This window comes from Falco cherrug, chromosome 8, assembly GCF_023634085.1.
Source record: "Falco cherrug isolate bFalChe1 chromosome 8, bFalChe1.pri, whole genome shotgun sequence".
NCBI classification, from domain to species: Eukaryota; Metazoa; Chordata; class Aves; order Falconiformes; family Falconidae; genus Falco; species Falco cherrug.
In genome coordinates, this window is record NC_073704.1 from 14,045,450 (window position 1) to 14,069,336 (window position 23,887).

General features: G+C 40.2%; 2 protein-coding genes across 25 annotated transcripts in view; both read left to right on the plus strand.

Annotated features, from left to right (window-relative positions):
• Positions 1-13,133, plus strand: part of CARF (calcium responsive transcription factor) — a 41,499-nt gene extending 28,366 nt beyond the window's left edge. Inside the window, exons 15-21 of one of the 23 annotated variants that reach the window (XR_008733738.1) lie at positions 5,516-5,647; positions 6,306-6,336; positions 7,696-7,763; positions 8,320-8,367; positions 9,559-9,722; positions 9,841-10,041; positions 12,878-13,133. Coding sequence is in view for 10 of the 23 variants with exons in the window: in XM_055719504.1 (XP_055575479.1) it covers positions 5,516-5,647; positions 6,306-6,336; positions 7,696-7,763; positions 7,903-7,980; positions 8,315-8,364 (359 nt within the window). In the remaining 13 variants the exon portion in view is untranslated. Of the gene's footprint in view, positions 1-1,298; positions 2,923-5,515; positions 5,675-6,305; positions 6,337-7,695; positions 7,764-7,902; positions 7,982-8,314; positions 9,723-9,840; positions 11,974-12,877 lie in introns of those variants that run through there. The other 22 variants (XR_008733736.1, XR_008733737.1, XR_008733739.1 and 19 more) reach the window with 22 other exon arrangements.
• Positions 13,134-23,488: 10,355 nt separating this feature from the next.
• The window catches only part of PLEKHM3 (pleckstrin homology domain containing M3), a 120,824-nt gene continuing 120,425 nt past the window's right edge, over positions 23,489-23,887 (plus strand). For both annotated transcript variants that reach the window (XM_027798772.2, XM_027798770.2), the window contains exon 1: positions 23,489-23,604. The gene's annotated coding sequence lies outside the window, so the exon portion shown is untranslated. The remainder of the gene's footprint in view (positions 23,605-23,887) is intronic.

Consider the following 23,887-nt stretch of genomic DNA (forward strand, 5'->3'; position numbering starts at 1 on the left):
AGAAATAAAAAGGAAATTAAGGGTTCGTGAGGAAATATAACAAAATTTGTACATGTTAAAGTAATACTGGGATATTTTACTGTGGCAGTATTGTCAAAGTTAAATTGTGAAGGGATTTTCTGCCTACTGTACTGACATATTTTTGTAACTGGTTGTTTTCCCTTTTATAATTGAATTTGACTACTTTCCTGAGAAATTCTGATTTCATTCAGGGTAAAAGGATTTCAGAGAGGTTATCCAATGCACCTCTTCCATTCAGTCGTTTACTCCATTTGTTAAATCTAGATGTGAATGCCTCTCAAATATTTTTGTAAGTGATGAGTGTTGTAAGTCAATTTTTAAAGAACTACTGTTTTACAGAAAAAGAAATGTGGTCAAATATAAAAATATATAAATGCAAGGACTAAGTTTTTTGGGTTGCCTTTTTTTTTTTTTTTTGCTGCTCAAGGTCTCAGTCTATCATCTCCATACTGAATTTGGAAATTGTGAGAATATTGGTGCCAATCCTAAGTTATATGGAGGAGTTGCCTGTAAAATTAATAGATTTTTTTTTTTGCTTTTTTTTTTTCTTCTTTTTTTGTTTCAGAGACAGGTTCTTTGTCTAGAGAGCAGGGGGACAAAAAACAGTCTAGACCAAAAAGGAAATAATGTCACAGATTTTATGTAGAGGAAACACCATATACTTGAACTTAGCAGTTCAGTCAGTGTGTATTTCAAGATACTCTTTTCTTCTCTGTGTGCATACACTTACACAGTGCACTTGGTTAAAATTATCCTGTATGTTCTGGATTTTCTCTTTTCCAAGTGCTAACTTAAGAATAAGCTAATTCCTGCTGAAAATGTATGTGCAGTCATAGAGAAGTGGCCAGTTATGCCTGAAGTGTAAGTCATTCTCTAAATCAACATGCTTTAGAGTTAATTTTTTGATCGATAAGCACCTTTATTCCTCCTTTCCCCTAGAAAAGAAGAGAAAAAAATCCAGTAAAATGGGAGCTTTATTTTTCCATGGGGAAGACGAATGACATTTTGTGTGAGACTAATTTTCTATCTCCAAACATACTAATTTTTTTATAAAATATTTTAAATATTCCTACTCAAGGGAGCCCTTACTGCAGTAAATTCATGTCAACTTGCAATGTCTTATACCACAGTAGATGACATAACTGTCTGTCAAACTAAACAGTAGTGACCTCCTGAGTTCCTGAAATATTTTTCTTTTAAATGCATACAGTTATTTGGGCTGAAGCATTGTCAGTGGAGTTTGAACTTCAATGTATGAATTTTGTTTTGTTTTTAAGCTGAAGAAAATACAGAGGGTGTTGTCTGTGTGAGCCAAGTTAAACAAGAGCCAAGAGAAAAGGCATTGTCTATGAAGCCAGATAAAATCAGAGACTGCCATAGTTCCTCACCTATTTAAATCTGTGAAGCCTGGAAGGATTTTTCAAATCGGAGAACTCTTAAGTGTCTTGGAAGCAAAGGCGGGTGCTCTCAAAGTAATGCCATTCTTTTAAAATTGTATTGTGACATTCAGACTAGGCATATTTTACACTAGTTCTGACAGACAGCTCTTTTGATTTATGATGGATGTGGTTTAGTGCCAATTCCAGGTCATTCAGTTGCCCGGTGGAACATCACCTCTCTTATATTTGAAGTTTTGAGTAACTTGGATGCTATCCAAATGGCCCATTTTGGTCAACATTTCTGAAGGTCTTCCACAATTTAATTCCTTAGCTTTAGAATGTGGATCACACTGGGTTTGCTTTTTTCCTTGAGACTCTCGACTGTTACAGCACTACAGACACCATAGAATCTGCCAGCTCCAAGACCACAGAATCTGACAGCAAAGTGTATCAATACAGCAATGGTTTTGTGACAAAATGAAGGTCCAAGATGCTAAATTTCAAAGTGATGAAGGACATAGATGCTTAAGAAAATGCAGCTTTGACATGATCATAATGTTAACGGCATGAAGATCAAGGAGAGGAGAAAGGTGAGGTTGCCAGGTGAACGTAAGGTTGTATAATGAAGAAAAGTATGTGAATTGTAATTCTGAATGTTTTCAACTTTGACATCTTCTAACTTATGTTCTGGCTTTATAATGAGGTTCATTGCTGCATGCACCCTTTGCAGTGGTACTGTATTAGCAGTTGGTCGTAACAACTAAATGCAGGAGTCTTGTCTCACGGAAAATGATTGATGCTGCCATTTCAGCTTATCTACCTTTTGCTTTATGCACTTAAGCTATTAGCTCAGACAAATATGACTTACGCTGCTGCTGTTTGTGATGTAGGGCTTATGGATACATGACTAACGAAGAGAGGCTCAAGAAAACAAAGCAAGTGATACAAATCTAAGCAATATGTGCAGGTGTGCTATGACTATAACATTCAGAAAACAAATTGATCTTTTTCAATGGTGGCAGCTTCCAAGACTGAAGCGGTCTATATTACTTAGAATAATTACCAGGAATCTTAAAAACTGAATATGATAAAGAAATATCTTTTAGTAATATTTAAGCCAAATCCGTAAGTGACAAGCACTGAGTTACATAATCCGTGACAGACGTGTTTCTTTAAGAAAAGAAATATACTTACAAATAACCTGGAATCCATTTAAAGCAGTAAATGAAATTAAACTGATGCCAACGTAGACACCAAGTGAAATGATGATATCATTTGTTAGCTTCAGATGCTGAATTCTTAGAGCAGCATTCAGAGTATTTTGAATACAGGATTATCAGCAGTTCTGTTATTAGTTCCTACTAACTGGTTGAGAACTTGATCATAAAATTTGATTAATTTTTTTTCTGCATGAAGTACAAGAAAACAATCTGAGGACTTTCTCTTTTTCAGATTTAAAAGCAAACAAAAAAACCCAACCAAAGGCAGGAAAGAGATTGGTTCATTCATGTAGAGGAGAAAATGTTAGTAATATTATATGAACATAAAGATTAACATTTTAAAATTGTTAGATTTATTAACATACACTCAAGGCATTCACGAACATAGTCTAAATAGTGGCCATTTAAAATTAGTTTTTAATTTTATTTTGAGTATTTAAAGCTAAAACTTTCGAAAGTCTCACATTGAACTTGGGTTCCTAATGCCTTTATATGCAGCATCTGTTAGGTAGGTGCTTCTAATCTTACCTTAACATAGATTAAGTTCTGTGAGGTTACTAACATTGCTAATGCTGTTCTTTTAAAGCTAATGTTTATGGGTTAGCTTAAATCAGAATTTTCCAACAGGATCATGCTATTATTAAGTAAGAGTCAGTATTTTATCATGCAAGTGCATAGAGAATCTCCAGTTCTTTGGAGTCTCTTGTATTTGGTTTCTGCACTGACTTGTTTTGTGGTATGCCTTACTCATTTCTGGTAGGTAAAATCCCACAAGGTTCACCCTTTTGGGCTTTTTTCTTGTTAATTGTGAGAATATGTTCAAAATAGATGTTCTCTGCTTCAGTCATAGTTCTGGAGCACACAGGCAGCAGTCACCTTTACTTTTCCAGCTTGGTAACTATATACCAGAATGGGTACCTCCTTTCATGCTGCTGTATTGAGTGATCACCTTTGTTTTTTCTTAGAGGTGAAACAAATGCATTCCCAAGTATATCACCTTTCTCAATATTACTCATTTTTTTTGAGAATAGTTCCTCATTTTTGAGAATGCTTGTTCTCAAAAGAATGAACTGCAGCTAAAGATTACCAGCAAGAGGTTATTTCAGTTTTAGTTCTCTTCAAAGCAGACCATACATTTGTGGTTGGAGTAAAAGTATGAGGAAAGAGATGTTACATTTCCATCACGTCTTGCTTAGTTCCCTCGTTAACAGATCTTTCTTTAACAGCCACTGTTCTTCGCATCATGAGCTACAGTCTCATCCTGTGCTGAACAGTATTTCTGATGGTATTTCTATTTTGGGTTTAGTACTCACAGATGGAGGAAATACTCTTTTAGTCCATCTTGAATTGCAGACTGTGAAATGGATTTTATAATCAACCCTGATCTGCACAGTACCCTGAAAACAATAGAACAAAAAGTTGGGAGAAATTTAAAGAAGCAGTAAAGAATTAGTTGCTTTTAAAAGCTGGGGATGAGAGTTGGAACAGTACGGCTCATCGAAAAATTTTGAAATGCTTATCTAGCCAATACTCACGCTTTTGTTTTCAGTTCCTTCATTTTCACAGAATTTCAGTTCTTTGTCTCCCAAATACATATTCCAGTTTATTAAATAGTGTTGTTTTTTTAATTTAGTGTAACCTTTCCTCTTTAAAGAGTATGTTTACATTTGTTCTGTACATGTTGCTAATGGAGGAACACGAACTCCTCACGCATATCCAGTCTATGTTCAGTTTAACATCTTTGTTCACTAATGTCCACCTAAATTTTACAGAAAAGGCTCTATTACAGATATGGAAAAAATCACAAGTAAACCACTTTCAATGCAGTCAAATTTGCTTGAATAGAATACTCAAAGCTTATTTTTCAGAGAAAGCTATATAGTTTGGTGCAAAGTAGTTGGTTATTACTTTGGAATAGTAGTAGTTTTTCTGATGTTTAGTTTGTTTTCTTGTGTTTATTAAGTTCAGGTGTTTATTTTGCAAACCTAGAAATCTTGAGCTTCAACGGTACTGTAAATGAACAACTTATTCTCCAATTTATGCTCGTTGTTGGTTACCGGTAACAGTGCTCAGTGGGCTTTACAAGAAGGGCTGTGCTTATGTATGTGCATGCAAAAATAACTTTTTGCTAAAATGTAGAGAAGACTTAAAAAGGCATGCATCCATAGCTGTCGTTCAAGGGTGGCAGCCTCTTGGATGGAAACGGTAGTGTTAATGAGTCCTTTTTGTGGTATAAAATTGTTGTAGTTTGTACAAAATTTAGAGACAAATGTCTGTATATGTATGTGTGTGTGTATATATATATAGTAACTTAATGTATAATATTCCTATTCAAATGCACACTACTTTTAAAGTAATGGTCTGTGTTGTGGTTACGGGGGCTCATGGGGAGAAATGCAAGAGCTATTTCAGGGCAGTGCTTTCTGGGGATGAAGAACAAGTAGTACAGCTCCAGGGAGACCAGGTGGAAGAAGTTCCTGAAGGTGTGTGAAAAGCAAGGGTGCTGTGGGGAGGGCTGGAGCGGGGGCTGTGCTGGGGGGGCTCCAGGGCCCTGGAAGCAGGTAGCAAGCTCATCACAAAGGCAAGTGCAGCTCCTGAATGTGTGCCAGTAGTGGATGGGGTGAGCTCATGGCAGGAATTTAAAGGTTTGAAAGAAAAGGGAAGCCTATCCTGCCCTCAAAACCAACAAAGCTGCTTGAGTTTTGGTGAGTACCAGAGGCAGGTAGATGACTTCCCATAGTCTGAGATGCCCATTCTTCTAATATGAAGAAGCAGCTCCTCTTGGAGCTTTAATTTAGGAGCATAAAGTCTTTTCCTTTACATGTTACCAAGGTAAATATACCTTTTCTTCCCAACTGAATTAACTTGCTGTTCTCTTCGTCCCTCTGACTGCAGCTCTGTCTACCTCAAGCGTGCTCAGTATCCACACAGATGTGTCTTCCTTCACACTTAGGGCTTCCACCCACGTCCCATGCCCTCAGGCCCTCTGGTTCTCAGTGTTTCACTGTCATACTGTTGGAGCAGCTGGTGAGTTCACTGCATAAGTAAATAATGGTGAGATTTGCTTCCTGTCAGTTTTTCTTCCCATCTCCCCAGGATCCTAGGTCCCTGTGCTCCTTATAATTGCATTAAGGTTTTTCCTGGCTTGCTTTTGGGCTTGTCATCCTTAGCTGGATCAGTATCAGGCAGCCACATTTCACAAGACGCTTGTTACATTCACAGCAACTGAGAAGATTTGAGAAAAGCATAGTTTCTGCCAGCTGTTAGGGCTATATATTGAGAAACTGACCTCTCATTTTATACTACTTGAGTTCCTGATTCTGGCTGTGGATAGTAGCTGGCTTTGACTTGTCTGGCTGTTGGCGAACTTACAGTTTGCTCCGTTAAGCCTATTCAAACAGATTTGTTCTCAGAAGATTAAGCAGGAAGAATCTGTTCCATTAGGGATAGCAAGCGTGATATAGCTGAGGATGGTGCTGTGAAAAGTTACTGCTTTTCATGGATCTCTGATGAGAAAATTCTTGATCTGCCCTTCCCTTCTGAACAAGGCTTCCATAAGAATAAACTTCAGAGCCTATCCCATCAGTAATGATTATTTTCTCCCAGCAACAGCGCACCTCATTAATGAATGAAACAAGCATTGTGTAAAACAGGCTGTGTTGATTTTTTTTATTTTTTTTTTTAGGTCAGAAACTATCCAGGAAGCAACAACTAAGGTATGATGTGGGGGGAGAAAGAGGGGAAGGCAAAAATCTTGTCACATGACAGTAGTGTATGTGCGTGCATTTGGAGGTTTTTTCCAGTGTAAGCTGTTACACCCTAGTATCTCATTCCATTTCTGACGCATATGACAAATGAAATGTTTATTTTCTGAAAGGATTTGATGTGTTTTCTGGAGAGTCTTCAAAGGAGTGATAATAAACAGTACCGCTGTTCTGTAGAAAATATTAGTGGGCATTTTTCGTCTAGGACCCCATCCTATTCCAGTACAGAAGGGGTTTTGAAAACATGGAAAGCTTTCTGAGGACAAGTACTGATTGTCCTTGTCCTAAGGAGTCTTCCCTGGACAGAAAAATAGGAGCACTGGATGCTGTGGGAATAGTTCTCATCAGTAGTCCGTTAGCCTCTGCTAGATAGAGGAAACCTTGCAAAAGGCATGGGTAAGTTAACCTCTTTGTGGAAAAAGTTAACTTTGAATAGTTAACTTTGAATGCTTAATAGTTCTAAGTGATATATGCATAGAGGATTGTATGTATCAGGTGAGAGGGGAAGGAAAAAAGAAAATGGAGACATGAATATAGTGTTTGCGTGTTAATTCTTTAATAGAGTTTTAATTATACCTTACTGTGGTTAAATGGTGCAGATATTTTAGGGCACATGTAATCAGATCTTTTAATGTGGATAATTGGAATTCCTGTTTTTACTACAACCATCCTTAGCTCTGCAGGGCAGCTCAGTTGGTCATTTGGCTTGTACTGGCCTTCTGTTAATGACAGTCTGCCTGTTTAAACAAGAGCATGCTGTTCTAAGCAAATTAGATTTCTTGTTCTTCTTGATCTTTTTTTCTAATAGAGATTGATAAGGCTCACAGGAGGATGAAAATCTGTTTGTAGTACAGTGAGTTCATAAGAGTTGATTTCTGGGTCCTCAATATGCAGGAGCTAGAGAGCAAAAACTTACATACTATTGCCATTTGGTCATTTTTCTAAGGTACTTGGATTTCTACAGTGGGGGACAGTGTCAATACAGCATAAATTACCACTAAAACACTGTTAAAATTTTAGCTCTAACCTTTGGTTAAATGTTGATAGTTCAGTGGCTCCAGGAGAGACCAGACACTTACTTCTGTTCTTTGTAGAATAGTCTTTGCCTCTAGGTACTATTTAAAATGTAATTGGGTATGGCAATTAAATGGCAGTAGGAATGCCATTTGAGAGAAAGATGTGTTTTGGCAGATCAATGGGAAAGGGAGAAGTTTAGTCCCAGCATCCTCATTCCAGACTGACATTCTCTGTGCTGGTCCTGAATGCACCCCTTGAGAAACAGTGATGATTTGTCTTTGTGTTCTGACATAGCTGTTCTTTCTGCTTCCCCACTCAAGAAGTTGCACAAGACTGGAAGGGACATGGAGATCATGAAGAAGGTAAGATCTTATGGGAGGACCTGCAGGAATGGAACAGAGGGGATTAAAGGCTGATGACATGACTTCTATAAAGCCCGCATTATTTGGTGGGAGGAAGAGGATTTTTCAATAGAGAATAAAAGTAATTCTTCCTTTTCAGAAGTGTTAGAATCACTGTGTCTCTCTGTTCTGCTTGATGAGATGCCTACTGTTTGGACAGATCTCAATGTTTTTATGAGTATGTACCAAAATGTTAATGGATGCTTATCCATGCATTGCCGTCTTCACATGTCATACTGAAACTGTAGGCCAATAGTGCCTCTTGATCTTTATATTGTCTGTATACATTTTCTTAAAGTAAATGAAGCTTGTTTTATAAAGAAACAGTGGAGAGCTTTTGTCTGAAGTCCTTTCAGATGTATGTTTTTTACAGAGTAAGCTTTAACTTAAAGTGAATAATGTTGTATTTCTTAAGAAATTCCTTATGAGGAAATATTAGTGTATACTTCTAACCCTGTAATAACCTAAAACAACCAAACCCTTTTCCAATTTTTTTTCTTCTTTTTATCCAGAACAGAAAGCATTCAAACTGTCCTTCAAAAACACCATGTTCAGAGCCTGAAAGGTTTGGCACTTTTCTTCCTCTGAAGGTGATCTTCCACCTATGCTGCAAATCACTGTGTTCATCGTCTTCCACAAAAAAGAGCAGCAATTATAGAACCAAAATCATGCAGGGGAAGGAATGGGGTGGGAAACGGGGATGACATCAGAATTCTTTCTTACCACCTCTCCCATCATGAGGGCACTTCCTTTTCACGTGCATAATCTGACCTGGTCACTTGACAGCATGTCAGTAACAGTATCTGCAAACCACAGTTTGTTTATAAACATTTGTCACATCAAGACTAGGTGTGGCAAATTTTCTTTGTGCTTGGAATTTGCATTGGTTTAGTGAAACCACTGGTGGTATAAATAGTCAAGTCTCTAGAACTGACAGAGCTGTGAATTTGGTCTTAATCTGAGCTCTAACTGAGCTAGGACAAATTCTGAGGCTATGCCCATGTGTTCTGCAATACTTGTTGAGCAGAAGAAAAACCTGTTTCTTCCAGCTCCCAAGAAGAGCTGCATTTGTGTTTCTACCTGACACACAGCTGCTCATATTTATCTCTTCATGGCTTTTGGAATTCTGCTTTCCAGTTTAAGAGAAAATAGAGGTCTCCTGTATGAAAAATTGATGGACAGCGTAGATAGTCTGAGTTGGGAGTACCTAGAACTGTCACCCTCAAGTATGGTGTAATTTAGGAATGAGAGCTGGTAGAAGGAATAAGCAACTGCAGAATATCATGGTAAAAATGGTCATTCTTGCTCTTAACGTAGTACCCTCCTCACACAGTACCTTTTCTTAAACATCTTGAGAAACACTCTCAAACAGAGAGGTCAGCAGTGGAACTAAAATGAATCTCAGTTTCTTCCCTGCTCCCCCCAGCTTACAGTTCAACAGTGATTTTGCAAATTAGCCACAAGTTTGGCCTAAAACATATCTTCTATCCTAGATCTAAGCGTGGAGTGTTTAATTCCTAAAGGACCATGCTAAAAATTTAGTCATGCTTTTTCAGGTTGCAGTTCTTGTAGACATAAATGTACCTTTTTCTCACAGATATTTCTCTTAAAAGTTAAAATTAAATGGGAGAGAGAATTGGAAATTGATTATTTATGTTTCTTATAGATGACACTTCAGTTTTCTGAAGTGTCCAGGTTTACCCCCTTGGCTTCTACTTTTAGCTCTTAGTTCACTATGTGTTGGATGTTTTCTCAGGACCACTTACCTCTGAGAGTACTCCACACAACCAGCAAGAGACCAGAACAGAGAACAGAAGAGGAAGTTAATTTTGTGAAAAGCTGCTTGCAGGAGTTAGAAAGCCCTTGAAGTTACAGCTCAAGATTGCAGTTTCTTCTGGTTGAAGTGGTTCACTTTAAATGGTAAATATTTTTTTTAATATACAACTTTTTTATTGTTGATTTTGGTGCTATTTATACTCTGAGCTCACATCTAATAAAAGCTGGAATGGTAATCATGTATATTTGCTTTTATCTTCAGTGCACTAGTCATCTTCTGAATGCGAACTGATGTAACAACTCCATGTTCTTGGCTGTTGACAAAGCTCTTATCGCATCTGAGGTGTTTCGTACATGGAATGGGATGGAGAAAGTGGGAACCTTCTTGACCTTCTACTGAGAACAGATGACCTGTGGAAAGAAAGCTTTACCAGTTTTAGATTGCTGTCTTCACAGTAATTTGGTGGGTGCACAGGTTTTTCATGTCAGGTTCTAGTGCATGTCTAACTTTGAACATAATACAAGCCATAAAATTACTTTCCCCTGGCCTCACCATTTGTTTTTGGGTTTTGTTTTGTTTTATTGTTGTTGGTTTTTTGTTTCCTACCACTGTACATACTCAGCACTTTTTGAGAATGGGGGAATTGTTTTAACATGTTCTCATCTACCACTTTTCTGCCATTCTCCCATTGCCTCTTTCTCCTAGCACAGAAACAAAACAGAGCAGCGCAGAAACAAAAAATTACTTCTTTAAATAACCTGCTCTGTCAACCTTAGTTTCCCATGTTTGGGGATTAATTTCCTCTCTGCTTTATTGTGCTGGAGGTTGATTCCTTGCATGAATGAAATGTAAGATGCTGTTATCTTTTGCTTGACGAGGAGGAGATACTGGGGTGAGCTCCACTACCACCTTAACTCCAAAAGTTCTTGCAGGAAGCACTTGCTACAGGTTCTGCTCCTGCACCTGCATTTCCATGCAGGCCAGCACAACTGCAGGGCTGTGCTGATGCGAGCAGCATACTGCACTATGTGTAGCAGCAAATTATCAGTACAAATAACTGTCCTTTGCCCCCTTATATTGTTTTGAATCCAGATTAGTCTGTAGGCCTGGCCCATTGTGCACCCCACAAATGACAATTTGGGCAAAACTTGAAGGGGAGCACAGGAGAGGGTCAGGAAGTTCTTTAATGTCCAACTTTTAGGTTATGCTTCTGTATTGGGTGCAGGTGCCCAGATGTGGGTGGCCCTGTGCAAGACACAGCTGGTTCCAGCCAGCTCTGCATTGGACCCCACTGCAGGACACAGCTGAGCTCACCAGCAAAGCTGGTGGCACTTCTGTGGAAGCATGTTTAAGAAAGGGCAAAATGCTGCATGGCAGGGAGCAGTGAGGAAGAAAGTGAGAGAAACAGTTCTCTGAAAACCACGGTCCGAGAAGGAGGAGAGGGAGGAATTCCTTCAGGTGCTGGAGCAGATTTCCCTGCAGCCCACAAAGGATCCCATTCTGGAGCAGGTGGAAATTTTCTGAAGGAACTGCAGTCCACAGAGAGGAGCAGGCTTATGCTGAAGGACTGCAGCCTGTGGACATGACCTATGGTGGAGCAGGCGAAAAGTGCGAGGAGGATGGAGCAATGCAAAGGAGCTGTTACAGACTGACTGCAACCCCTCGTTCCCCTTTGCCCTGTGCTGTTTCAGGTGTGGGGGAAAGCAGAGGAGTTGGGGGGTTTAAGGTTTGAAGTTGAGCCTGGGGAAAGAGGGGAGCGTGAGGGGAAGGTGATTTTTAATTTCTTTTTACTTTTCACTATTTTAATCTATTTGACTGGCAATAAATTAATTTTCTTCACATTGAATCAAGTACTTGACATTTATATCTGGACTCAAACCACAATGGGAAATACTGAAATCATTTTTCTTTGATCAGTGCAATCCAATATTGCCTTTAATTTTTTAAGTAGGACACAAAATGGATCAGATTTTAGTTTTTAAGAAGTCCATCTGTGTGTAGAAAGGAGCGCACCTTGTTTGAATCAGGGAGTGCATTTTTGGATGTATTCTGGTTAGGCCTTTCAAGTTCTGCTCATTCACCTTTTCACTAGAGTAAATCTCAGCTGCACAGTCAACTCAGGAACAGGTCTAATCCATTGCATTTCTGCTGAAGAAGAATATCAGTCATATTTTTACAGGTTTGAGCATGAGAATCATTCAGAGGAGAGGATGCTGCAGCAGTAGAATCTACTTGATCTACTTTGGTAGTGGTGTTCTTGGAGATGTTAAGGATGCAGCATCTTCATGGCATTGTATCTAGCTGTGTTTCAGAGAGTAGCAAAGTTTGGGGTGAGTGACATCTTCGGTGAAAGTACTGTTAATCTTGGGAAAAGAAATAAAGAGTTTGGGAATGCGATTTATATTCCTGTGGTAATTTCAGAGATTATTTTCCTGAATGAGAAGAGAACTTCCTTTAGAAGATAAGTTTTGTATGTGAGTTCTTACACCACCTACTAAAAATATCTGGCACTGGTCGCTGAGTGTACCTAGACAGAGTACTATGTGACATGACACACATGGTTTCTAATATAGGCACTGTTTGGAATACAGAACTGATGGATGGCTTCCTAGCATTAGCTAAATTAATTTCTTACCTTCTGTCCATGTCTTGCTATGAAAGGAAGACTGTAAAAAGGAACATGGTAAATTGTTAGTTGTCTGTATGGAGGACACAAAGCTATTTGTGGTGGATAAAGAAGTCTTTGGTAATGAATTAGGTGAGCTTCAGAAGGGATTGCACTGTCATTATGACTTCATCAAGTATTTGCTTCCAATGATATCACTCACTTTTATTTTCTTACTGCTGACTTATTGTATAATCTATTCCATAAGCTTTCCTGGCTATCTTAAGGCTGTAGAAGAAACGCATATAACAATTCTCTTTTCTCTTGAAGTTCTGTGAAAGGGAAAGGAATTCCCCTTTTTGCAGCTCTCGGGGACAGCCATGCCTGCTTGGCCACTAGCTGCTCTGGAGGAACACATGATAATCCATATTCCCTAGTTATCAGAACCTCTTTTGCACTGAAGTACTCCGTAAATCTATGAACTTGGATCAGGCAGAGTGAACTTGTCAATTATTTAAAAAAAAAAAAAAAAAAGCAGGCAAACTACCCTGGAACCAAATTTAGTACCTTCAGGAGTGTGGCCTAAGGTTTATCAGTAGCAATTGTAAAAAGATCATTGTTTTCATAGTGAAACGTGGTTTTATTTTGCCAGTTCAATCTATGAAAAAAGTGTCTCCATTCCTTTTATTTCAGACTTGTGAACTTCTGAGAGACCACTAGCAAGATTAGCTAATAACTGCAAAATGGAAAAGTTTCAGTGTGGACAGGTGGTAACAAAAGATAGCATAAAGTCAGCCAGCATAATTATCATTAGTAAGGTAAGATCTTTCAGACACTAACCACAGGCTAATACTTCTGGTGGTATGCTGATACTTATTCTGATCTTACAAACAAAAACAGTGATTGTGAGCCATTGCAGAAAGAACCGGGAAATAAAGCACTTTCTAAAATACGGCTCTGTGGTGATTTTGGTTTCTGTTGGCTTTGTCATGCTTTCACTTAGCGTTCAGCTTCTTCACATACCCTGTGTAGGATCTGTTTTATCCCATCTCATGTAGAAAAAGTTAAAATAAGTTAAGAGTTAATACATAGAGCATTATACACAAATTCTTCATGCAAGATATATGATATTTCCTATATTTTCTAACAGAAATAGTCAAAATCTTTTAATATTATTGGTAATTATGAGAAGAATTTGAGAGTAACTTCATGTTCTAGATTCACTCTTTTATCTGTGTTTCTCTTTTGGAATTGATGAATTCCCATTTCTTTAGGAGCAGTTTTTCGCAATGAAGTGACTGTTTTCAAATGAGCTATAGTTTCCTGACTGCAGCAGAAATGGCTTCAGGTAGGGAAACTGGAACTGTATTGAGTTTTGAGTGGACAGAATTTCTGAAGAGGCACTGGAGCCACCTCCACACTCACAAAAACATTAGCTTTTGTGTATAATGTTATAAAGGTTAACAAGGTTTCAAGAGAGGTTTGACAAAAACTAGCATTAACTGATACATCCTTCTTGAAAGTTTCACTTCTAAAGACAACTTCCTGAATTGCTTTAAAGCACACTAATAGGAAACATGAGGAAGTTTTTCTTGCTGTGTTCATTCTCAGAATGATAAAAGTACACACAACAGTGTGTGTACTACAAAGAAGATAAACTGACATTTCCTCCATTCCTTTTGAAAAAGAGACTTCGAATAAAAAAGTTAAAACAATGATTTAAAGTGGAGAAAAAGAGGTAATTCCTTCCAAATACATTGTTAATCTGCAAAGGATATGTCCACAAAGTAGTATTGAAGTGAAACATTATTTAGAATGACAATTTGGACTATCCATAGTTATGTTACTGGTTTATAAGCTGAAGCAATCGAAACCTTTAGCGTAGCGAGTACAAGCTAACCATGAACTGATGGGGATAAAAAATAATGGCATATTCTTTGAGGATCTGTGGAGGGTAACATCCTTTGCACTTCATCCTGAAGTAATCCAGTACTAGCAACTTTCCGTGACAGTTTGACTAAATGGGCTAGCAGTCTGATTCATTTGTGCCGGAAAGGAGTGTTAACATTGCCTTAAACCACTAGGATAAAAAGCATCATTCTTTTGGGGATTTTCATTTTTAATTTTCTCTCTTTATCTATATTTACTTTATTTGGTGTTTTAGTATATTGTATGAGGAAAGAAAGCAAATTTGGGGGTTTTGGATGGTGCGTTCTCATTGCTAATTCACATCTTGAACTTTTAGTCTGCATTTATGACATTATCACTAATACGGGGACAAACAGTGTCAGGCAGGATTAGAGAATTAGCACAGAGTGAGGTATCAAAAACATTTCTGCTGGCTTTTATTTTTTATTTGGTTTGAGTGGCAGTAGATAACTGACAATAATAATTACAGGATCTATGCCGTATTGAAAATTTTTTGGCATCTACAGGGTCAAGCAAAAGAGACAGGCTGAAAGTGCTGCTGTTTGGAAAAATAGTTCAAGAGCTATGAGCATTGGCAAGGGACACAACCCTTATCCCTATATCCGGCAGATGAGAGAACAAGGAAGGAAACAGAAGATGGATGCGAGCCCTGTTTTTGTTCTGGTTGTTCCTATATTAGATCAAAAGATTTCTAGGAGAAATTAGTGAGCAGCACTGCAACCGAAAACAGAGGTGAGAGCTTGGTGATGGCAGCTAGTTGAACTCCTCTAGGTCATTCAGCTATTCCTGTAGCACTTGGAGTGAGAACGTACTTTCCCAGTCCTCCTTCAGGCTGTTTGAGAAGGTATGTTTTATCCCAGACTGTCCATTCTCTGGTTCTTGGCTTGCGGGGGCAATGACCGCTTAGTCCAACAGGTTATGAAAGGAGGTGGGTGTTGGATCAGTGCTCTCTGCTCAGACAACATCAGTAACAGTTCTAAATGTTGCTGGTTCTTCGTGCAGCAGGTTGCTCTGTCCGCATCAAGAGACAGCAAATTTAGGAAGTAGCTATACTTCTGGAGGCTGCAAAAAAAGGACATTTGTGTGTGTATGTGTAGCCTCACACAATGCATACACATACAATCATGTATATATTTTTATATCAGGCTCAGTCATTTGTTGATAATAACTTCCTATAAACAACTGTTGGCACAAAGCCATTTTCAGTCATCCTGTAAAAAGCAAATAGCTTGCGTTCATGTGACAGCTTGATGAGACAAGAACCTTAGAAACTGTTGATAGTATGTACAGCTGTTTTACAAAGGCAGTCATTTAAAAATACATATTTCCTGAAATGTTAGCTAACTTGTTTGTCTGTTGAAAGAATTTTAAACAGCATGGCTGTTAACTTGTATTCCTGCTTCTGTGCCAAGCAGTTGGTCATTCAAATCTACATTATAAATTAGTCACGTACTCGGCAATTTGGGGGTTTTTTTAATCTTTGAGTAGAGAATATAGAATTCAGTCTGTTTCAAGTCTGACATGCATTATAGAAGAATTAGATGTTTTGTTCTGATTAAATATTTGATTTTAAGAAATGTTGATAAAATTAGTAACAGCTGTGGTCAATGATAGTCTTACTACAGTGAATGTGAAGTCAGACCATAGGAAAGAGTCTGAATGGTTTGTGAATCATTGACTGCTGTTTTTTCCAGCCAACATCAAAAAGACGTTTTCAGCTTGTATCAGCTAGTATTTAGGCATTGCTTTGTTCTGCAAACAGGTCGAGAGGGATTGCAATGGGGTGGCCCATGCAGTCATAGACAAGAGATGAGGTGGTGCATCTAAGACATCACAAAAAGTAGCAATCAATGAAGGAGAGACAGCACCAAAGTTCTAAATGTAGATGAGCATTAAGAAATACCAACATTACTGGGCACCACTTCTTCTGGAGCATCTGCACTGCTGGACTTGTGCCTGGCCTGACCTGACCTGCGTCTCCGCATCAGCTAGTTTCCCTGCACTTCACCCTTTCTGTCTTTTTCCCTGCCTTGGCAAAAGGGAGGGGGAAGCAGGAGGACACTTGCTCCACTTCCAATCTCTCTGCTCAGCACCATTCTGTTCTTTTCCTAAGAATAGGCACAAGAGATTTTCCTTGTATGTGGGTCATTGGGACTCTGATCACAACACGAGTCCATGAAGATAAAGCATCTCAGACTACATGAAAGGAGAATCAGAGATTCCGGTACTTGCAGTGCTACTTATTCTGCAACTTGCAGCATGGAATGAAGTTTGTGACCCTCCCAGCAAGACTGCGCCAGTTTGGGTTTAGTAGAGACACGTTTTTCTTGCACTAACAGCCTCTTCAAAACTGAAACTTTGTAGTGAGTTTAAGAGGTGCTTGATCTTTGTGGAACAATGGTAGTATGAAGGAATCCTCTTTCACTGATGGACATGTGATGTATGTCAAGGACAAGGCTTTGATATCAAAGACAGGACACCAGACATGAGTGTAGAGGAGTCCTTGGGAAGTGTCACAGACAGCTGAAACCTGCAATGCCTGCCTGGACTACAGATTATGGCTTTTTCCTGAACAGGGGAGCAGGAACTGTCTCCCTTGACTAGTGAGCACTATTGTAAAGATTGGTGTTGCTTCTACATATTATTTTGGCTTGCAGTTTTGGTCAGCACCTATGTATAGCTGCAGATCCATTTGACCTTGCCCCTCTCTTGTCAGGAGTTTTGCCTCATTCTGTTTGACACTCTTTGCTCCCTCTGTGTTTTGAGAGAATTACTCAGCTACAGAGTGAGGCTGCCTGGGACCTTGGCACAGCACAAATACTGTAGTCAGTAGAGCATACAGGCTTTAACACATTTGTGCTTGTCACCTCCCACTTCTAAAACCATTCCCAAATGCCATGAAAAAGGTGTCGGCTGCACCTCTTCTTCTTTCCCTCAGTCTGGGAAAGGAGACTTGCCAACAACTCTAGATGTAAGATCTAAACACTAGCAGGGGGACCCCTTTCCCACTCACATAATTCACTCGAGGGACACCGTTTAGGTAGTCTTGAGGAAGGGGAGCTCTTGCACAGCCAAAAGAATCCTCTGTTTTGCTCCCAAATACTACAAAATGTAAGTAATGAGTAAAGAAAAAGTGTTTTAAAAATCCAGCCTTAATACTGTGGCCTGAGATACTCTAAAGGATTATTTCACCGCACTATTATCTAAGTTCATTGTTTTCTGTTCTCCTCTTTTTATCTCCTTGGTGACAGAGCTCTTTTTTTGCAATGAGTGCTGTGGTCTCCCTCCATAGAAATCTTTACAGCCAGAATTACCATCTTGACAGCTTACACTGTTCTCCTGTGAAAGCTGATGATGAGGGTGGACTTCTGCAATTTGTACCTGCGTTTCATGGGTAAGGATGTAAAATAAGATCCTGCCTTTTCCCTTCGTAATTCTTAGGGTGCCAGTGCTTAACTGTGTGCACACAACTAACTTCAAGGACCTTTTTTTTTCTTTTTTTTTTTGTCAAAAATTAAGAAAAGGTGTAGAATTCCCTCATCTTACTGATACATTTGCTTTCTGTTCCTTCAGGATGGCAAAGGTACCAACTGCATTAATCCTTTTTGATGCTAGAGGGAGCTCACGGCTTGAGCAGTCAGTGAAACACGGTATCTTGGGCAATTCTTGAGGAAACAGATGGGAAGTAAAGTGGCGCTGATGACAATAATGCACCTTTTTCCATCACTGGCAAAAGTAGAAGGACTGAGTTTATCTGCTTAGGAAATTACACATGGCTTTCAGAGACACTCAGATAATGAAATGCTGTAGCTGCAATTTCTTCTGTATCCGAGCACCTCTCTGTCATGGCTGGATTTATCTTCACAGCTTCCTCTGAGGAAATAAGCCCCCTCATACCCCTGTTAGTACCTGGCAGACTAACACAGAGAGCACTCATGGCAGTGCAGCTTTTAGACTGTACCTGCCATAGTGGCTTCAGTCCAGCATCAGTCTTGTGCCTAGGCAGGGAAGCGCTGCAGTGTCTTCTTGAGAAGTCCCGATGTGCTGCATTTCTGTGCTCAGCCAGTTCTTTGAGGCACAAATGCAGACCTGTCACAATACCTTCTCGCCCACCCTAGCAAGGCTTCAGTTGGGAGAAGCTGCTGGGTGGGCAAGGCTAAGAGATGTGTATCTTGGGCTGCTCTGTGTTGTGCCCTCTCCCCAGCTGTGGCTCAGCCAGCAGCAGTCATGGAGCTGGAGAGAGGCCACGGGGCTGAGCTGTGAGTGCCCGCTGTCTCAGAGTAGGGGGAGCTGACAGCAGGCGTTTCAAGCACATTCCCATGAGATACCATTCAGCAAACAACTGTTCAGTGGGTTTGAGAGGATGAAAGGCAAATACACCTTGGACTTAAGGTCTTCTCTGAGACAGTGAAGGCTGTGGCAACCTGGTGGGCCTAAGGCATCCCAGAAGCACCTCAATAAGATGAACAGCCAGCAGCAGGTTGTAAAGAAGGTTGTTTTCTTGCTGGCCAGAGGTGAGGAACAGCTCACCAGGTGTCTGCAGAAAGCATTAGCCAGAACAGAAGATTGGGAAAGGAAGCTGACAGGATTTGTACCATGGAAGAGTCCTACTTCGAGAAGGAAGTGTAGAGAGTAAGCAGCATGATGGTATTGCTGTGTGCAGGGATTGGTTGATCAGAGAAGAGAGTGCCTGCACATGCAAACAGATGTAAGCAAACACACTGCAGATGTAGATATAGAGATACATAGATATGCACAAAGGAGTATTTCAAGGGGAATTTTTGAAAGCACCCAGGAGGAAACTTGAAAGCACAAGGTGACATCCTGAAACATGTTGGTTGACTCTTTTGCCACCTCCTTGGTTTTCTGCACTCATGATCTGTCACGGTAACAAGGTGGTTGAAATTAGCCAGCAGAAGCTGCAATCTTTGGAGGCTGAAATGCAGCCACACTTGAAATAGGCTAGCTTAAATATCTTAGTTAAGGTAACTTTGCATAATCAGAGCAAATTTAATTTACATTACATCCATTTGATTACTCAGAGTTCTTGACATGTGGACTTCTAATCCTAATGAGCTACCTGTATCCTGTTTAATGATATTTCAAAAAATTCTTACTCCTTTAGAAGTAGCTCAGGTGTCGCTGTGTTGCTCAGTGAGGTTACTGAAAGCATGCAACAGTAAGTGGACGATCATATTACTTCAATGTCTGAGGCAAAGCAAAATTAACTGTTCTGCTGAGTTTTGGCAACCAGGGCTCCGTGTTTGTTTAGGGGCAGATCTGCCCGGGAGAGGGTAGTGATGCACAGGCACACACTCCAGCAAGGGGTGCTGGTGGCTTGTGCAAACACAGGCTCTTGATAGCCACCTCCTGCACGTACAGCTGAACTGGTTTTCTTCTCACTTAGTGTATTCTAAATATGAAGTGTTTAATGCAAGATAAACAAGTGTGATACCACTGCATGAAAAGTGTGAGGTTTCTTTGACCCTTTCCAGTTTCGGGGTGAGAAGTGTTCAGTGTCATGATTTCTTTCTTTACTTGCACATCAGCGAGGAGGGAACAGTATTCTTCTGGGGGGGCTTTCAGGTGCTGTCAGGCCAGCATTAATGTAACTGGGAGCTTTTAGCCTGCTCTTCGCCATAATAGCCATGGTGGGGAAAGTACAATATACCAGATAGGAAGGGCCATAGGGACAGGTGGATATTAGATATGACACAGAACAATCACTCAAATGCAAGTCACAGTAGGGAGATTTCAGTGGAATATTACAGCCAGAAACATGCTCTCCTGCTGGAATAGACGCTGTTCAGGAAGCCATACAAGGGGGCTCTTGCAAAGGGCTGAAGATGGGAAGGTATTACAGCATGTTGACTTCATAGATATCTGGACTACAGTTTCCCTGACGTTAAGTGCTGATGATTACTAGGATTAATAGCTCAGTCTAGTTTGTGGAATAGAAGATACTGGGACATACATGTGTGCAGAGGGCTGAAGTTTTTCTCCTTGGTATCTTGTAACACAGTTGCATAAAGCTAGATTCCTTAGGCTTTGCTCATAAGGGATGTGTTAAGTACCAAAAGATGCCATTGCTTGCTCTTATAGGTGACACTGTAGAGAATCCTCTGGACAAGGCAGTCATGTTCCTTGATCACTTAAGCGGTTCATCTCCATGAACATCAAAGGCATCATTTTTATTTTGCTAGATCCCTTGTAAATTCTGTCAGCCTTCTTTTCCCCTTCTTTTTATTTATGCTCTTAACAATAGAAGTTGAAATGAAAAAGGCTGAGACTATTATAGCACATGCTATTCAGGATTTACAAAATGGTTGATTATGTTCTTGGATGTACTGTGAACACGAGTACAACGATGGCTTTATGGAGTAAAGAGGATTTTAGCTTTTAGGACAGGATTTGTATAGGAATTGCGAGCTATGGGGAAAGTATACCTGTGGGTTACATTTATGCCCTTATTCCTCATACCACAGAGAAAAAGAGCGTTAAAGCTGCTCTAACATATCTGACTGCAGCTGCACCTGAATGGCTACAGCATCAGCCAGAGACCTCAGGAATGCAGCAGCAACAAAATCTTGCTTCTTTTCCCCCTTTGCTAATTAAATTAGCATTAAGATGAAGAGTTGCTGTAGAGGAGCACAGAGGCAGACACTGAAGGTCTGGCTGTAACTTCTGAGGGGAAAACATGACCAAGTTTCTAGCAACAACAACTAGCAATAGCCAGTTGTTAGAGACATTTTTTTAAAGTAAAATCAGCAGATCACATTTGTGAAAGCTCTGGCATCTCAGACTTCTAGAAGAGATCAGTTTCGGGTGTCTCTGTCCAAACCTTTCCAGGGGAGTTGGGGCTGGAAGTCATTGCTGTATAACATCTGTTCACTGATCTCTCCAGCTTCAGTATTGTGTTCCTACAGTATTAGTTGCCCAGCAAGAGGCTCACATAGGCTATATCTATATTGTATGCAAGCAGTGCCTGTTGAGAAATCCCTGAATTGGCTCTGCACAGTTGTGCTGCTCTGCAGAAGGACTGACCTAGGCTGTGGGTGCAGGATGGCTGTTAGCATGGTGCCAGAAGTAGGTAAGTGCTGCACAGCACTGAGGCGTCCGTATTACAGTCCAAAGCTGGCAGGATTTGCTCTGGCTAGAGGATCTCTGTGCTGAGCTGCCTCTCATAGTACAGATATTCCTCTTGTCTGCTGTATTAAAGGCTTCACAGGGAGAGTGAGCAATCTCCTGAGGCCAGAATCAGGTCAATGCCTCTGACTGGGAAGCTGGAGAAACCGTGGACTGCACCAAAGCAGGCCACAAAAGGCCAAGAAACCGGAGGGGGACAGGACATGGAGAAAGATGGGCCTGGAGCAAAGGCAAAACGGGGAGTTCATAGGCAAGTAGAGCAGAGCAAAGACATGTCAGGAAATGACAGTACTGAACACTCAGCTGCATCCCTTAAGGCTGCTTATACCCCCATACCCTTGGGAGGCTGAACACTGTGCCCTGGTGATCCCAGTCTTTGGATTGTTTGGATACAGAAGCCACATCAGACTGGTCAGGATATGAGTTCATGTCTCAGTCCCCATCAGTGTAGAGTTTAAGTGTTCTCAAATGCATCCTCATAGCAACATCTCCCATTGCAAACAGGGAGATGGAGATGTGGGGACAGAAACAGCTTGCCTAAACTCACAAACGAATCCCAGGGCATGTCTGAGGAGTAAAGGCAGAAAGTCACCACCCTTTGCCTTTAAACATTTAAATGCCTTTAAACATTTCCAAATGGGGCTGCATGGACAGGCAAAAATGTCACACAATTGCTGCTGTCCCTCCTGTTTTCATGGGGCTTTAGCCTACTTGTCTGTTAAGCAGGTGAGTACTTCTCCCCTGTACGGCTCTTGTTGGCCAGGAGGAATGAAGAGCAGAGGGCAGGTGCAGCAAGTGCCAGCTGAGGGCATTAGAGGGAAAGGTTTTTGCTAAGCTGGCAAAGCGAGACCTGTTTTGTAGAGAAAGAAGAGCTGAAAGGATATGAAGACAAAGCAGGGAAGTGACATTGAAGTAAACCGGGATGTGTTTGCAGAGATTAATAGCTGCTTCCTGTTCCATATTTCAGTGTGTCTTCTGCTTGCAGTAGTTTACAAACATACACAAATGATTTTCTGGAAAGGCATCTTTTATTTGTCCTTACTTCTATTTGTTTTCCCCTGGGTTTCAAGGCACAGGTGCAATTGAAAAAACAGCTCAAATCTACATTAATGAGCTCAAACACAATTCAGGGCACAATCCAAAACTGCACAGCTAATGCACACCTATTCATTGTTTTAGTAGGATTCATATCAGATTTTGGTTAGATAGTTTAATTAAAGTGTGACAGGATAACAGCAGCAGAGTGAACAACCTGTGAGGAATCCACTTAGTCATTGTCTGTTAACCTCAAATGCTAGTAGAATTAATACAGAAAAAAGAAGGGAAAACTAGGGAGAAAATATCCTGGTGCTAAACTATAGGTATTAAAGAGCAAATCTAAATAAAACTGACTTGACGAGGTCCAATGTAGTCATTTGCTGCTCCCTGCAGGAGCTATACCTGAAGGAGAATACACTGGACAAACACTTGCTGACAAGGCCATGGCTGTCAGACTGAAGCTTTTGCTCCAAGACCTTGCTTGCTGTGTTCCCATCTCTTTCGTACTAGATGCCTCACCTTCAACTGTACTATTCTGGGTGAAGTTCCAAGAAATAGACCCAGCAGCCTCTCATTGCCCATCCTATCTCTGTCACTGCTACGAGCTCTCCTCCCTTCTACCACAGGACCAAGTCATTTCAGCCTGCCATGCACAAGCTGATCACTGAGTTTGCCTTCATGAGGGGGTTTCTCAAAACTCCCCTTCCTTGTGATAAATCTCTTTGTCTGCCTTGACCATTCTTCCTTTCCCATGCTACAATTGCTTTTTCTGTGGTACCTTTATCTTCTAAGCCATAACCCAACTTTTTTTTATTTTTTCTTTTTACCTCTCCATTTCCCCTTGCTTTGGATATCAACAAGATCTCAATTCTCCCTTCTGAGTCGCTATTATTTTTTGTTCAACTATCACCTTCATTTACAATAAACTGCTAGTGGCAAAGAAGGATGACATTTAGACACTTACAAAGCAAAGCCAGTCAGAGGCTGGGCCGTGTGCTCCTGGTAACCCATTGCTTTATTTATCAGTGTATTAACTCCCTCATTTAGATTGCAAAATCCATAGGCAAAAGCAGTTCCTTTGTATATGTTTAATGATTATTCTTCTAAAAAGAAAAAGAGAATATGAACAGAAACTGTGATTAACATGAAGAATGAAATGCTAGGACTTATTTTCTGTTTCAGGAGTGTGGTCCTCCAGACAGTTCAAAAGAGGGAGAAGGGATACCACTGATCTCAGAACACTGCAGCAAGACTGAATCTGGAGAAAGAACTGTATCCACATTCTGCCGTGGCAAGAATGGCCTCAGGTATTGTTATTTAATTTCCCTGTGCCTCAGCATTCTGTGTGTAAAGGGTGATTGCTCTCTCTTTGACTTGCAAGGTTGTTCTGAGATGTTTTGATCCTATAGAGATGAGTCAGAGGAGCACTTATGAAAAGTTTCTTTTGTTACAAGAGATGTAGTTACTGGTGAAATGTTGAAAGGAAAAGGCCAAAATCATGAAAATTTCAAAGCTACCAAGCCCTCAGGAAAGAAGTGTGAAATCCTGTGAGGAGTCTGTTTCTTCAAACCAGAGTCTTGTGGTTTAAGC